Here is a 14,323-nt window from a genome sequence, read left to right on the forward strand (position 1 = left end):
GGAGGTAGGGGAAGAGGGAGCATAAAGAAAGGACATTACTTCTTAACCTACCCCAGGCCCATGCGTCCTTCAGGGAGAGTCACCCCATCCCTCTTAAGAAGGGCTCTCTTCTACACAAACATATTCCCACCCAGATCCCAGCCCCACTTCCCAATAGCACCCAGTCCTTGGACTGATATCCCCAAGGAAGGAAGAGATGCCGTGGCCCTAGGCTCCAGGACCTTGGCTGGGGTGAACAAGATGGGGTCTCCCTGGCTGGAGACCCCAGGCTCAGTAGAGAAACACACACACACACACACACACAGAAACACACACATGCATGGGTACACACAACATGAACACACATGTCCTAATATTAAATAAAATACCCTTTGCTTATAACTTAAAAAATCAATACACAACTAATCCTTGCACAGGGCTCTGGGTGGAGAAAGAAAGGCAGGGAAACGGGAGGTCGGGGGGAATCTTAAGGCCTCTACCTGGAGCCTGGGAAAGCCCACTAGCTCCAGGCTCCTGCGGCCTGTCAGACCCTGCCCCCATCAGCTTTTTTCCTTTTGCCTGGCTCAGCCTCTTCTGGCTTCACCCCTCCCCACGTTCCCCACTCCAGGATCACCATCAGGACGTATTTCTGGCATCTAAAGAAGGGAACAGGGACAGCTTCCTGGACATCACCTCAGAAGGCAGGCCCCTTCCAGTGACAGGACAACTTCCTCATATGGAAGGGGAGCCCCACAAGAGATGAGATGGGGAGGAGCCTCCTAACACACTCTACAGGAGGGGCAAGGCTTGTAGGCAGCACGAAAGGGGAGGGTCGAGCTAAAGAAAGAGTGGGGCTTAGCTTCTCTGCAAGCAGATGGCCAGGCAGGGACAGAGTCCTCCACTCTGAGCAGGAACCGCTGGAGGTCCCTCTGCTGGGACACCCCCACCTACCCTCACCCAACCGAGGTCACCCTCTTCCTTCCATCCCTCAGGGGAGGGCAAATGCCAGGCACCAAGGGTGAGGAACTACATCAGTTCTGGAGCAAGGGCTCTTGGCTGCCTTGAAGGCCTGCCTGGGGTGACAGATGAGAGTGGACTACTGAACTTTACTTTTATAAAGACCAAGAGTTAAGGACTGAATCAGAGCTAGAGAGGGAAGGGCTTACTTCCACTCCCTGACCAAATCCCTTTCTCTCATTTTAGAGGAAGACTTCCTTGCTCAACCTCCACATCTGGCTCCCTCCTCCACCCCACAGTTCTGGCTGGAAGCTGTCGCCCATTCTGGCCCTCTTCCCTTCTTCCCTCGTGGCTCCATCACACTGGGTCTGGAAGGCTTAATAAGGAGGCACATCAGAGACATTATTTCTGCGGCGACAACCCTCCCAGCCAGATAGAAACTCCTCCCTTAGGGGGACCCCCAGCCTCTGCTACCCCATCTCAGCTCTCCCTCCGGAAACCCCGGGGTAAAGCACTCTAGGGGGGATGACAGGGACCCGGGCCGCAGCGCGGCTCCAGAGGCCCTTTTATGTCCGGGTTCCCAGGCGCTAACGACGTGTCCAGACAGCTACCCCCAGCGCCCGGGGCGGCCCCACTCCTCTCTGCTCCAGGGACGCGCCGTATCCTCCACCCTATCCCCTCGGCCCTCCAGCCGCCGTTGGGGTAGTCCACCCCAACCCCCCAGCCCAGGGGCGTGAAGTGAAAGAGCGAGGAAGGGGAGAACTGATGGGCACGCGCAGCTCCTCCCCGCCCAGTCAAACGCGTCCGTCCTGTCCAGCCCCAGAGACTAAGAGACCCCTAAGCGACCCGGCTCCCTGACCCCCGCACCACTTTCCCTCCCTCTCCATAAATAACCACCTTCTCTTACTCAAGCCACCCCCCCCCCAAGGGCATCAGGCCAGAGGGCTCTCTGCTGATGGCCCCAGGGGAGACCAACGGGGAGGCGGGACGGGGAGGCGGGACGAGGAGCTCAGCTGCAGGGAGCCGCGCTGCCCTCGGCCTCGCGCTTGCCTTTGCCCCCGGGGGGCTCCGCTCCGCCGGCCTTGCCCTCTCCCGCCGCCGCCCCGGCAGCCTCCTCTTTGGCGCCCTCGTGGGTTTTCATGTGTTTGGCCAGGTGGTCGCTGCGCATGAAGACTCGGCTGCAGACTGCGCAGGGGAACTTCTTGGTGCCGGTGTGGGTCTGGAGGCGGCGCTGCAGCTCGTCGGAGCGCGTGAAGCGCTTGCCGCAGAAGAGCCAGTTGCACACGAAGGGGCGGTCGCCGCTGTGCCAGCGCAAGTGTGCCTTCAGGTGCGATGTCTTGGCGTAGGCTTTCCCACAGCCCGGGATGTGGCAATTGTGCAAATGCTTCTTCTTGCCCCCATCGGGCCCGCACGGAGCCCCCAGTCGCTCCGCCTCCAGGCAGTTGGGGCAGCGGCACACGGTCTGGCCTGAGCTGCGGGGCGCTGACCGCCGGGAGCCTTTGGGCCGGGCCGCCCCATCCAGACTGGTATCCAGCCCCTGGGATTCCGGGGCGGCTGCTTCCAAGGCCTTCGCCCCGTCGGGAGGCCCGAGGAGGTGCTGCCCTCCGGCGGCTGGGAGGAGGTGGTGCGGGTGCGGGTGTGGGTGGGGCGGCTGGGCACAAAGCTGGTGGTCTCCGACGTAGCCCCCCAAGCCAGCCTGAAGCGCCCCGGGGTGGCCAGGTGAGGTCAGCGCGCCCTGAGTGTGGGGGAGGTCCATCCAGCTGGTACCCGGATGAAGGTCCCACCACGAGCCCTCCTCGGTGCCTGGGCGTGTCGGCCGGAACCACGATTCGTAATGGTGTGACACGTCCGGCTGCAGGAGCTTGGAAGAGGGTCCCGGGGCCAAGGGACTGTCGCTTTCCAGGTCCTCGCAGGTTACCCGAGAGGAGTAACAGTGGGCATGGCACTCAGTGAATGTTTTTGAATGAATTCATTAATTTTTAAACTGTGATTGATTGATTGATTGATTGATTGATTTCCACAATGTATTTTCCTGTGTTGCCTACATAACTATAGTGAAACTCTGATTCTTATAAGGAACTCTTGGTGTTATGGGATGTTTAGGAAAGGCGGTGAGTTTAAGACGCTGTACTGACGCTACTAAAACCTCCTGGTGAAGGGACCTCATGAGCCTGCTCTCCGGTGTGCTGGCAAAAGAAAAACTGACCCTCGGTGCTCTCTCCCCAAGGTAGGCATCAGCAAACTAACAAGGGAAAGGAAGGAGGCCGCTAAAGATAGGCATCTGCAGGAATTGCTAATCCAGCTCCAGACACAGCCTCAACACCTTCATTAACCCAAAATGAACTGTGTGAAACTGGATTTCTGAACCACAAGACAGGTAAGGGAGTCTTTTCCAAAGCCAGGTGTAGAAGAGCTCTTTACCTTGAGTCTAAAATCGCCTTCGGGCCATTGAACGTACCCACTCTCATTTGCTTGTGTCGTGAGAAATCACAGAATTTTTGAGCTGAAGGGGTGTAAAACCCACACTTCTTACTGAAGAGTAGTCAGCAAAGAAAGTATATTGAATTAGGCTACAGCAATGTATTTTCTTTATATTTCTCACACTACAGCTGAACACAAACAACGTCTTTTTCCATACCTCAGAGCTTCCTATTGGCCACAGATAATTCACTTCAGAGATATATGCTTTTTGAAAAATAATGTTCTGGGTGGCTGGGGAGAGCCCTGTGGTGGGTGTTCAGGAATTCTTTCTGCTTTACCATTTAAAAGAGCTAATAATGGTTGGGGAAGCACCCACACCTTTTGCTCCCTGAAGAATTCGGTGCTAAACTTAGTTCTTTGCAGCTCTGTGTTGCATACATTTTAAGCAGTTAGGAACTTTGCACATGAGCAGGAATCAAAGTGAAATTCAAAAGTGGAACTTCGTGGACCATTCGCATATTGGAGAGGCATCAGTGGGATTCCATGACAATGCTAATTTGAGTGTTTTTGCTTGGTGCCTTTTATTGCCCGTGCCAAAGATCAGTACTATGGAAAGCAGAGCGATTCATATATTTGAGTTAAACAAGTCTCTTGGCCTCTTTGTACCTTAGTTTCCTCATTTGAAAAAAAAAAATAAATGGCTCTCAAGACATACTTTCCAGAATTCATCCTGGGCTTACACCCAGCTAACCAAGAACTGCATGGTGTTTTTACACACAGTTTTTTACATGTATTCATCTTCTATTCCACTTACAACTTGTGTAAAAACTGCATTCCATGCCAGGCCTGAAACGTTCCAAAGCTCAGTTCTGTGAGTAAATTGCAACCAAGATTTCTACAACAAAAGACACAAGCAAAAGAAGAATAAAAATATATATTCTTTCAGAACATTTATCCTTTGGCAATAATTCTAATTTATATATGATGAAACATAACAACACTACTCCCTCCATACGCTAAAGAAATCTCACTGTGGAAGATATTATGATTTATACTTTCATGATTATATATGTGGTGCATTAGATACAAAATAGTAAATGCTCATTAAATACTTGTGTTAAGTGATCTTTATTTCTCCAGAAAGGCAGCACTATCGACATTTTGGGCTGGATAATTCTTTGCTGTGGGAGGCTCTCCTGTACACTGTTGGACGTTTAGTAGCATCTCTGGCCTCTGTCCACTAGATGCCAGCAGCATATACAGTTCTGACAAGCAAAAATGTCTCCAGACGCTACCAAATGTCACCTGCGTGCAAAATCACCCTGGTTGAGAGCCACTGCTCTATAATGATTCACTCTGATCTGTGTAATACTTCTCACACTAATCTTTGCTAGAGACAAAAAGGATTTGCTACAAAATTTTAGTAGTAATCTTAATCATATTTCCAAATGAGTAACAAATTAATTTTATAAAAAATTAAGCTTTACAAAAATTCCAAATATAATGAAGTTATATTTGTAACTTAGATAAACTGCAAAAAAGGTAGTGGTTCAAATGTACGTCTTTCGATAGACTGTATTTTACTGCAGCATAAATCTCTAGGAAAAGGAAAAGGAGAATATTGCCTCAATTAGCTATTAGATATCTAATTAGTAGGAATAACTAGTAGAGGTTAGAATGATAATAACAAATAAGAAGCTTTGGTCTAAACTCCAAACCTTAGGAATTATTATTTGAACCTTCCAGAGCCCCTAGCCCTGCCTTCACCTCTCTTAAGAGTCTCACCTTCAGGATCTTCATAAATTAAATATACAACTATAGATCTTGATAGATTTTGGAGGTAATCTTTCCTGAGAGCAGAAGCATTGATTAGATGCCACCTTTTGTGGTCTCATCAAATTCTAGATTATGAGCTCAAAGTTTTTATCTCTATATATCATTATAATTTCTAATATTAAAAGGAATATTCTTATATTTACACACTTCCCAGTAGAGTTCTGTTTTTCTAGGCCAATTCACTACCAGAAGAAATAAAAGATACCCTTTCACACAACTTGAAAGGAAGTTACTCCTCTCATTAATATGTAGCTTTACTTCAGTATTACACTTTCTATCATATTGACTTTTATTCGAAAATACCTACTCTTGACTATAGCTGACTATCTTATTTCCATTGATTCCAGCTTAGTCTCTCATTTCACCTGGATGGGTATAACTGTCTTCTGACTGGTGTTTCCATCTCTACCCTCTCCCTTTCTAAGCCATCCTCCACGCGATCACCAGATTAACTCTCCGGAAGTGGTCTTCAAATACCAGCATCACTTGTGAACTTCTTGAAGATACGAATAGTCAGCCCTACTCTGGACCTCTGGAATCAGTAACTATGGGAGTGGAGCTTGTGTTTTCACAAGCCCTCCAAGTGGTTGGTTCTGTTGCAGGCTAATGCTTGTGCTAAAGCACTGCTGTGGTAACATGGTAGCTTGGCATGGTATCCCTGGCTTGGCCTCCAAAGCCCTAGATGATGTGGCTCTAAGCTCCTACTCTTCCCACTTGTACTCTACAGGTACTCAGAGTATTTTTCCTGTGTTTTGCCTTTCTCCCACTTTCCTGTTGCAAGCTTATTCTTCCCAAGATGTCCGTCATTGATACCCAATGGCCCTTCGAGGTCCCGTTTAAACAGCATTGCTCTAGTAACATCTTCCCTGATCCAATTTGAAGTCTTTTTTCCCTCTTTTGTGCTCCAATACCAACTTATAGCTCTCATTGCCCATATTCATTTCTTTCTTTAAATATAGCTGTTTTTGCAACCCATTTCCTCTGAGCAGAAACTCCTTCAAAGTATGGACTAGATCCTGCTTATGTGCATCGTCTATCATGTTTAAAGCCAACGCGTGGACATAAAGCAAACTCAAATATTTATAAAATCAACAAATAGCTGGGGAGTGGATAGAAGGAGGAAACGACTGTTTTAAAAGAAATGTAGTTTTATTACTTCATGGTGCCTCCACAGCACTTTGTCGTTATGGTTTGAGCTTATATGTTTACTTTCCCTGTGAGATCATGAGTTGCTAAAAGGAGTCCTGTCTTACCCGTCTTTGTGTTTACAACACTAGGCATAGTGCTGATCAGCATATTCTTTTTTCGCTTTTTTATTGATTGGCAGTTTTTTTTTTAAAGAATGAGAATACTTATTCTTTTTTAAAGAATGAGAATACTTATCCAAATACCAAATACTATTTGGCGCCTGAGATTCTTTTCAAACCTCCACTGCTCAGATGCTGAGCAGTCAGACTCACAAGGATTAATGGGAGGTGAAGGCTGCTTCTGGTGTGATGTACGGGGTGGGGGTCGGGAGGTTGCCATTGGACGTCATTCCGGAAGCAAACATCAAGACTGTGTGGTGATAAACATGAGTCCCCGAGGTGGCTGGCCTGAAAGCCGGTTCACATCCTGAACTTCCCCAGCTGCCCGCTTGGGGGCAGGACCGGGCAGAACAGCACAGCCCCAGGCTGCAGTCCCCAGGCTGCAGGTTCCTCGGTCACTTTCCCATTCCTGACTTCACTCACCCACCCTAGAGGGATTCTATTCCCACTTCCCAGGAGAGGAGAGGGTGGCTCAGAGACGTTGCCCAGGGGTCAGGCCAGATGTTTTGATTTCCCGAACTCCCTCTCAGCCCCTCCAGGACTGTCCTGCCAGGGGTGCCAGAACTGAGGGGTCAGAGGTGGCCTCGGGCTCCATTGCGGGGGGGGGGGGTGGGGTGTGGGGGGTGGGGAGTGGCGGCAGCCAGGCAGCATTGCCGGTCAGAGCGAGCGAGTGAGAGGCATGAGAGCCGCACCAAAGGCCCCCGATAAGAATGCAGGTCAGCGGGAGGAGCTGCAAGGGGAGGAGGGGCAGTCCCAGCCCTGCCCAGACAGGCCCAGCCGCCCCCACAGCTGCCCTCCTCGCCCTGGGGGCAGCAATGGGGGAGAGCAGGAGAGGACTCGCCAGGCTCCTGGGGTCTAAGTCCCCCAGAACCAGGAAGACAAAAGAGGAGCCCCAGGGAGCGGGGTGGGCCTGAGGTCACCGTAACACGCCTGGCCCTCCGCCACCCAGGCAGACAGAAACAAACGTATGGCCCCCTCAACTGGTCTGCTTTCCTCTGTAACCCCTAAATCATTCTGATGCCCCCATTTAAGAAACTTTGTGACCCCAGACTCTCCCAAACAAGTGGTGGAATGGGCCAGCCTGGGTACCAGATTTGGCTCTGAGAAATTGGGTTAGGGTTAGAGTGGGGGGAAATAGGAATCCCACTGGGGTAGATGATAATTTTGGCCAAGATGTAGGATGGAAAGGTGAAAGAACGTAATAACCTACTCTGCCCCCTTGGAGCCAAAAACTGATCCTCTGTCAACTTTCCTAGGTTTGGGGCCCTGGAGCCATGAGGCTTTTACTCATCTGACGTGTGTTAGGCACCAACTGTGCACCAGGCGTTTGAGCAGCCTGGGAAAGTGTGCATTTGTGCATATCCGGGGGTGCCCGATGGGTCCAGTGAGGAACTTCTGTGCACACCGTGGTTGTGTAACTGCGGCAGGTCTCTAGCTGGGAGTTGCACTAGGAACCTTTCCCTCATGCTTTTCAGCTGGGCGGGAGCCCATCGGATATCTCGGCTGCCTTTCATCACCTTGTCCCTGATAGGGATCATCCTGGGTGGAGAAATCGCTGTCGGTCACCCCCACCTCTCTCAGAGCCAGAAGGCCTGATTGACAGGCACACACCCACGAGGGTGGGGTGAGGGGGCCAAGGGGCTGGCCATCTCTGGGAAGGCAGGGAACCGGCATTCTTGGCAGGGGAGGCGAAAGAGGGGGCTTCCATGTGGAAGAGGAAGGAAATATCTAGAACCTTTTCATCTCCACAGGAGAAGACCAGGGAGGGACAGTCAGCCCAGCTATCAACCCCGAGGGAGCGCCACCCTCCTTCTGCATCAACAACCTCCGGGCAGGATCAGACCCTTCAACAATCAGCTCAGCTCTGCCCCCAAACAAAGGGAGGTGAGGCTGCCCTGGGCTGCAGGATCAAAGAGAAGTGTCCACCCCACCCTGCAGCCAGCCTGGTCCTTGCTGCTGAGAGACCATGAGTCAAAAAGGAAACCGGAGCTGGAAGACAAATGAAGCAGTGGTGTGGTTGATGACTTTATTATGGCATAAAAAACACAGGCTGCTTCTTCCTCCTCCTCCCCCCCCCCCCAAAATGGGTTCACAGCACTTAAAGAAAAAAAAATCCTACATTTCTCCTCTAGGGGGCTGCCTAGAAGGGGGCAGACAGCCAAGCAACCTAGATCTATAAAAGAGGGGAGCAAAAGAAAACCTATCCAAAGCCCTCACCAGCACACCTTAGAGCTCGGGGCCTCCATGGGAATATCCGTGCTGTCCTCTCCCCAACGCACATTTGGGAGTTCCCCTGAGGATGGTCACTGGGAAAGGCTGTCCTAGTGGCAAAGGGAGAGGTGGCTGGTTTCCTCAGCTGGAGGAAAACGGCATCTCACACCCACAGCGCCCTCCCTCTCTCCCCCTCATCCACCTGGCCAGGCAACCTGCAGGCACTGCCAACTCTCTTCTGCCCCCAGCCCTCTCAGCAAGGAAAGGGACCTCTGGTCGGATTAGCAGGAGGTAGGGGAAGAGGGAGCATAAAGAAAGGACATTACTTCTTAACCTACCCCAGGCCCATGCGTCCTTCAGGGAGAGTCACCCCATCCCTCTTAAGAAGGGCTCTCTTCTACACAAACATATTCCCACCCAGATCCCAGCCCCACTTCCCAATAGCACCCAGTCCTTGGACTGATATCCCCAAGGAAGGAAGAGATGCCGTGGCCCTAGGCTCCAGGACCTCGGCTGGGGTGAACAAGATGGGGTCTCCCTGGCTGGAGACCCCAGGCTCAGTAGAGAAACACACACACACACACACACACAGAAACACACACATGCATGGGTACACACAACATGAACACACATGTCCTAATATTAAATAAAATACCCTTTGCTTATAACTTAAAAAATCAATACACAACTAATCCTTGCACAGGGCTCTGGGTGGAGAAAGAAAGGCAGGGAAACGGGAGGTCGGGGGGAATCTTAAGGCCTCTACCTGGAGCCTGGGAAAGCCCACTAGCTCCAGGCTCCTGCGGCCTGTCAGACCCTGCCCCCATCAGCTTTTTTCCTTTTGCCTGGCTCAGCCTCTTCTGGCTTCACCCCTCCCCACGTTCCCCACTCCAGGATCACCATCAGGACGTATTTCTGGCATCTAAAGAAGGGAACAGGGACAGCTTCCTGGACATCACCTCAGAAGGCAGGCCCCTTCCAGTGACAGGACAACTTCCTCATATGGAAGGGGAGCCCCACAAGAGATGAGATGGGGAGGAGCCTCCTAACACACTCTACAGGAGGGGCAAGGCTTGTAGGCAGCACGAAAGGGGAGGGTCGAGCTAAAGAAAGAGTGGGGCTTAGCTTCTCTGCAAGCAGATGGCCAGGCAGGGACAGAGTCCTCCACTCTGAGCAGGAACCGCTGGAGGTCCCTCTGCTGGGACACCCCCACCTACCCTCACCCAACCGAGGTCACCCTCTTCCTTCCATCCCTCAGGGGAGGGCAAATGCCAGGCACCAAGGGTGAGGAACTACATCAGTTCTGGAGCAAGGGCTCTTGGCTGCCTTGAAGGCCTGCCTGGGGTGACAGATGAGAGTGGACTACTGAACTTTACTTTTATAAAGACCAAGAGTTAAGGACTGAATCAGAGCTAGAGAGGGAAGGGCTTACTTCCACTCCCTGACCAAATCCCTTTCTCTCATTTTAGAGGAAGACTTCCTTGCTCAACCTCCACATCTGGCTCCCTCCTCCACCCCACAGTTCTGGCTGGAAGCTGTCGCCCATTCTGGCCCTCTTCCCTTCTTCCCTCGTGGCTCCATCACACTGGGTCTGGAAGGCTTAATAAGGAGGCACATCAGAGACATTATTTCTGCGGTGACAACCCTCCCAGCCAGATAGAAACTCCTCCCTTAGGGGGACCCCCAGCCTCTGCTACCCCATCTCAGCTCTCCCTCCGGAAACCCCGGGGTAAAGCACTCTAGGGGGGATGACAGGGACCCGGGCCGCAGCGCGGCTCCAGAGGCCCTTTTATGTCCGGGTTCCCAGGCGCTAACGACGTGTCCAGACAGCTACCCCCAGCGCCCGGGGCGGCCCCACTCCTCTCTGCTCCGGGGACGCGCCGTATCCTCCACCCTATCCCCTCGGCCCTCCAGCCGCCGTTGGGGTAGTCCACCCCAACCCCCCAGCCCAGGGGCGTGAAGTGAAAGAGCGAGGAAGGGGAGAACTGATGGGCACGCGCAGCTCCTCCCCGCCCAGTCAAACGCGTCCGTCCTGTCCAGCCCCAGAGACTAAGAGACCCCTAAGCGACCCGGCTCCCTGACCCCCGCACCACTTTCCCTCCCTCTCCATAAATAACCACCTTCTCTTACTCAAGCCACCCCCCCCCAAGGGCATCAGGCCAGAGGGCTCTCTGCTGATGGCCCCAGGGGAGACCAACGGGGAGGCGGGACGGGGAGGCGGGACGAGGAGCTCAGCTGCAGGGAGCCGCGCTGCCCTCGGCCTCGCGCTTGCCTTTGCCCCCGGGGGGCTCCGCTCCGCCGGCCTTGCCCTCTCCCGCCGCCGCCCCGGCAGCCTCCTCTTTGGCGCCCTCGTGGGTTTTCATGTGTTTGGCCAGGTGGTCGCTGCGCATGAAGACTCGGCTGCAGACTGCGCAGGGGAACTTCTTGGTGCCGGTGTGGGTCTGGAGGCGGCGCTGCAGCTCGTCGGAGCGCGTGAAGCGCTTGCCGCAGAAGAGCCAGTTGCACACGAAGGGGCGGTCGCCGCTGTGCCAGCGCAAGTGTGCCTTCAGGTGCGATGTCTTGGCGTAGGCTTTCCCACAGCCCGGGATGTGGCAATTGTGCAAATGCTTCTTCTTGCCCCCATCGGGCCCGCACGGAGCCCCCAGTCGCTCCGCCTCCAGGCAGTTGGGGCAGCGGCACACGGTCTGGCCTGAGCTGCGGGGCGCTGACCGCCGGGAGCCTTTGGGCCGGGCCGCCCCATCCAGACTGGTATCCAGCCCCTGGGATTCCGGGGCGGCTGCTTCCAAGGCCTTCGCCCCGTCGGGAGGCCCGAGGAGGTGCTGCCCTCCGGCGGCTGGGAGGAGGTGGTGCGGGTGCGGGTGTGGGTGGGGCGGCTGGGCACAAAGCTGGTGGTCTCCGACGTAGCCCCCCAAGCCAGCCTGAAGCGCCCCGGGGTGGCCAGGTGAGGTCAGCGCGCCCTGAGTGTGGGGGAGGTCCATCCAGCTGGTACCCGGATGAAGGTCCCACCACGAGCCCTCCTCGGTGCCTGGGCGTGTCGGCCGGAACCACGATTCGTAATGGTGTGACACGTCCGGCTGCAGGAGCTTGGAAGAGGGTCCCGGGGCCAAGGGACTGTCGCTTTCCAGGTCCTCGCAGGTTACCCGAGAGGAGTAACAGTGGGCATGGCACTCAGTGAATGTTTTTGAATGAATTCATTAATTTTTAAACTGTGATTGATTGATTGATTGATTGATTGATTTCCACAATGTATTTTCCTGTGTTGCCTACATAACTATAGTGAAACTCTGATTCTTATAAGGAACTCTTGGTGTTATGGGATGTTTAGGAAAGGCGGTGAGTTTAAGACGCTGTACTGACGCTACTAAAACCTCCTGGTGAAGGGACCTCATGAGCCTGCTCTCCGGTGTGCTGGCAAAAGAAAAACTGACCCTCGGTGCTCTCTCCCCAAGGTAGGCATCAGCAAACTAACAAGGGAAAGGAAGGAGGCCGCTAAAGATAGGCATCTGCAGGAATTGCTAATCCAGCTCCAGACACAGCCTCAACACCTTCATTAACCCAAAATGAACTGTGTGAAACTGGATTTCTGAACCACAAGACAGGTAAGGGAGTCTTTTCCAAAGCCAGGTGTAGAAGAGCTCTTTACCTTGAGTCTAAAATCGCCTTCGGGCCATTGAACGTACCCACTCTCATTTGCTTGTGTCGTGAGAAATCACAGAATTTTTGAGCTGAAGGGGTGTAAAACCCACACTTCTTACTGAAGAGTAGTCAGCAAAGAAAGTATATTGAATTAGGCTACAGCAATGTATTTTCTTTATATTTCTCACACTACAGCTGAACACAAACAACGTCTTTTTCCATACCTCAGAGCTTCCTATTGGCCACAGATAATTCACTTCAGAGATATATGCTTTTTGAAAAATAATGTTCTGGGTGGCTGGGGAGAGCCCTGTGGTGGGTGTTCAGGAATTCTTTCTGCTTTACCATTTAAAAGAGCTAATAATGGTTGGGGAAGCACCCACACCTTTTGCTCCCTGAAGAATTCGGTGCTAAACTTAGTTCTTTGCAGCTCTGTGTTGCATACATTTTAAGCAGTTAGGAACTTTGCACATGAGCAGGAATCAAAGTGAAATTCAAAAGTGGAACTTCATGGACCATTCGCATATTGGAGAGGCATCAGTGGGATTCCATGACAATGCTAATTTGAGTGTTTTTGCTTGGTGCCTTTTATTGCCCGTGCCAAAGATCAGTACTATGGAAAGCAGAGCGATTCATATATTTGAGTTAAACAAGTCTCTTGGCCTCTTTGTACCTTAGTTTCCTCATTTGAAAAAAAAAAATAAATGGCTCTCAAGACATACTTTCCAGAATTCATCCTGGGCTTACACCCAGCTAACCAAGAACTGCATGGTGTTTTTACACACAGTTTTTTACATGTATTCATCTTCTATTCCACTTACAACTTGTGTAAAAACTGCATTCCATGCCAGGCCTGAAACGTTCCAAAGCTCAGTTCTGTGAGTAAATTGCAACCAAGATTTCTACAACAAAAGACACAAGCAAAAGAAGAATAAAAATATATATTCTTTCAGAACATTTATCCTTTGGCAATAATTCTAATTTATATATGATGAAACATAACAACACTACTCCCTCCATACGCTAAAGAAATCTCACTGTGGAAGATATTATGATTTATACTTTCATGATTATATATGTGGTGCATTAGATACAAAATAGTAAATGCTCATTAAATACTTGTGTTAAGTGATCTTTATTTCTCCAGAAAGGCAGCACTATCGACATTTTGGGCTGGATAATTCTTTGCTGTGGGAGGCTCTCCTGTACACTGTTGGACGTTTAGTAGCATCTCTGGCCTCTGTCCACTAGATGCCAGCAGCATATACAGTTCTGACAAGCAAAAATGTCTCCAGACGCTACCAAATGTCACCTGCGTGCAAAATCACCCTGGTTGAGAGCCACTGCTCTATAATGATTCACTCTGATCTGTGTAATACTTCTCACACTAATCTTTGCTAGAGACAAAAAGGATTTGCTACAAAATTTTAGTAGTAATCTTAATCATATTTCCAAATGAGTAACAAATTAATTTTATTAAAAATTAAGCTTTACAAAAATTCCAAATATAATGAAGTTATATTTGTAACTTAGATAAACTGCAAAAAAGGTAGTGGTTCAAATGTACGTCTTTCGATAGACTGTATTTTACTGCAGCATAAATCTCTAGGAAAAGGAAAAGGAGAATATTGCCTCAATTAGCTATTAGATATCTAATTAGTAGGAATAACTAGTAGAGGTTAGAATGATAATAACAAATAAGAAGCTTTGGTCTAAACTCCAAACCTTAGGAATTATTATTTGAACCTTCCAGAGCCCCTAGCCCTGCCTTCACCTCTCTTAAGAGTCTCACCTTCAGGATCTTCATAAATTAAATATACAACTATAGATCTTGATAGATTTTGGAGGTAATCTTTCCTGAGAGCAGAAGCATTGATTAGATGCCACCTTTTGTGGTCTCATCAAATTCTAGATTATGAGCTCAAAGTTTTTATCTCTATATATCATTATAATTTCTAATATTAAAAGGAATATTC

General features: G+C 50.7%; 2 protein-coding genes across 2 annotated transcripts; both read right to left on the reverse strand.

Annotated features, from left to right (window-relative positions):
- Positions 1-1,945: 1,945 nt before the first annotated feature.
- LOC133080796 (transcription factor Sp6-like) lies at positions 1,946-8,038 on the reverse strand. Its single transcript, XM_061176898.1, has 2 exons — positions 8,018-8,038; positions 1,946-2,881 (listed from the first exon to the last, which is right to left on the reverse strand). Exons 1-2 carry the CDS (start codon positions 8,036-8,038, stop codon positions 1,946-1,948), a joined length of 957 nt encoding a protein of 318 aa, XP_061032881.1.
- Positions 8,039-10,942: 2,904 nt separating this feature from the next.
- Positions 10,943-11,689, reverse strand: LOC133080797 (transcription factor Sp6-like). The gene has a single exon (XM_061176899.1). The coding sequence runs from the start codon at positions 11,687-11,689 to the stop codon at positions 10,943-10,945; it is 747 nt and encodes a 248-aa protein (XP_061032882.1).
- Between the last annotated feature and the right edge of the window lie 2,634 nt (positions 11,690-14,323).

The sequence above is a fragment of the Eubalaena glacialis genome, chromosome 19 (genome assembly GCF_028564815.1).
Source record: "Eubalaena glacialis isolate mEubGla1 chromosome 19, mEubGla1.1.hap2.+ XY, whole genome shotgun sequence".
NCBI classification, from domain to species: domain Eukaryota; kingdom Metazoa; phylum Chordata; class Mammalia; order Artiodactyla; family Balaenidae; genus Eubalaena; species Eubalaena glacialis.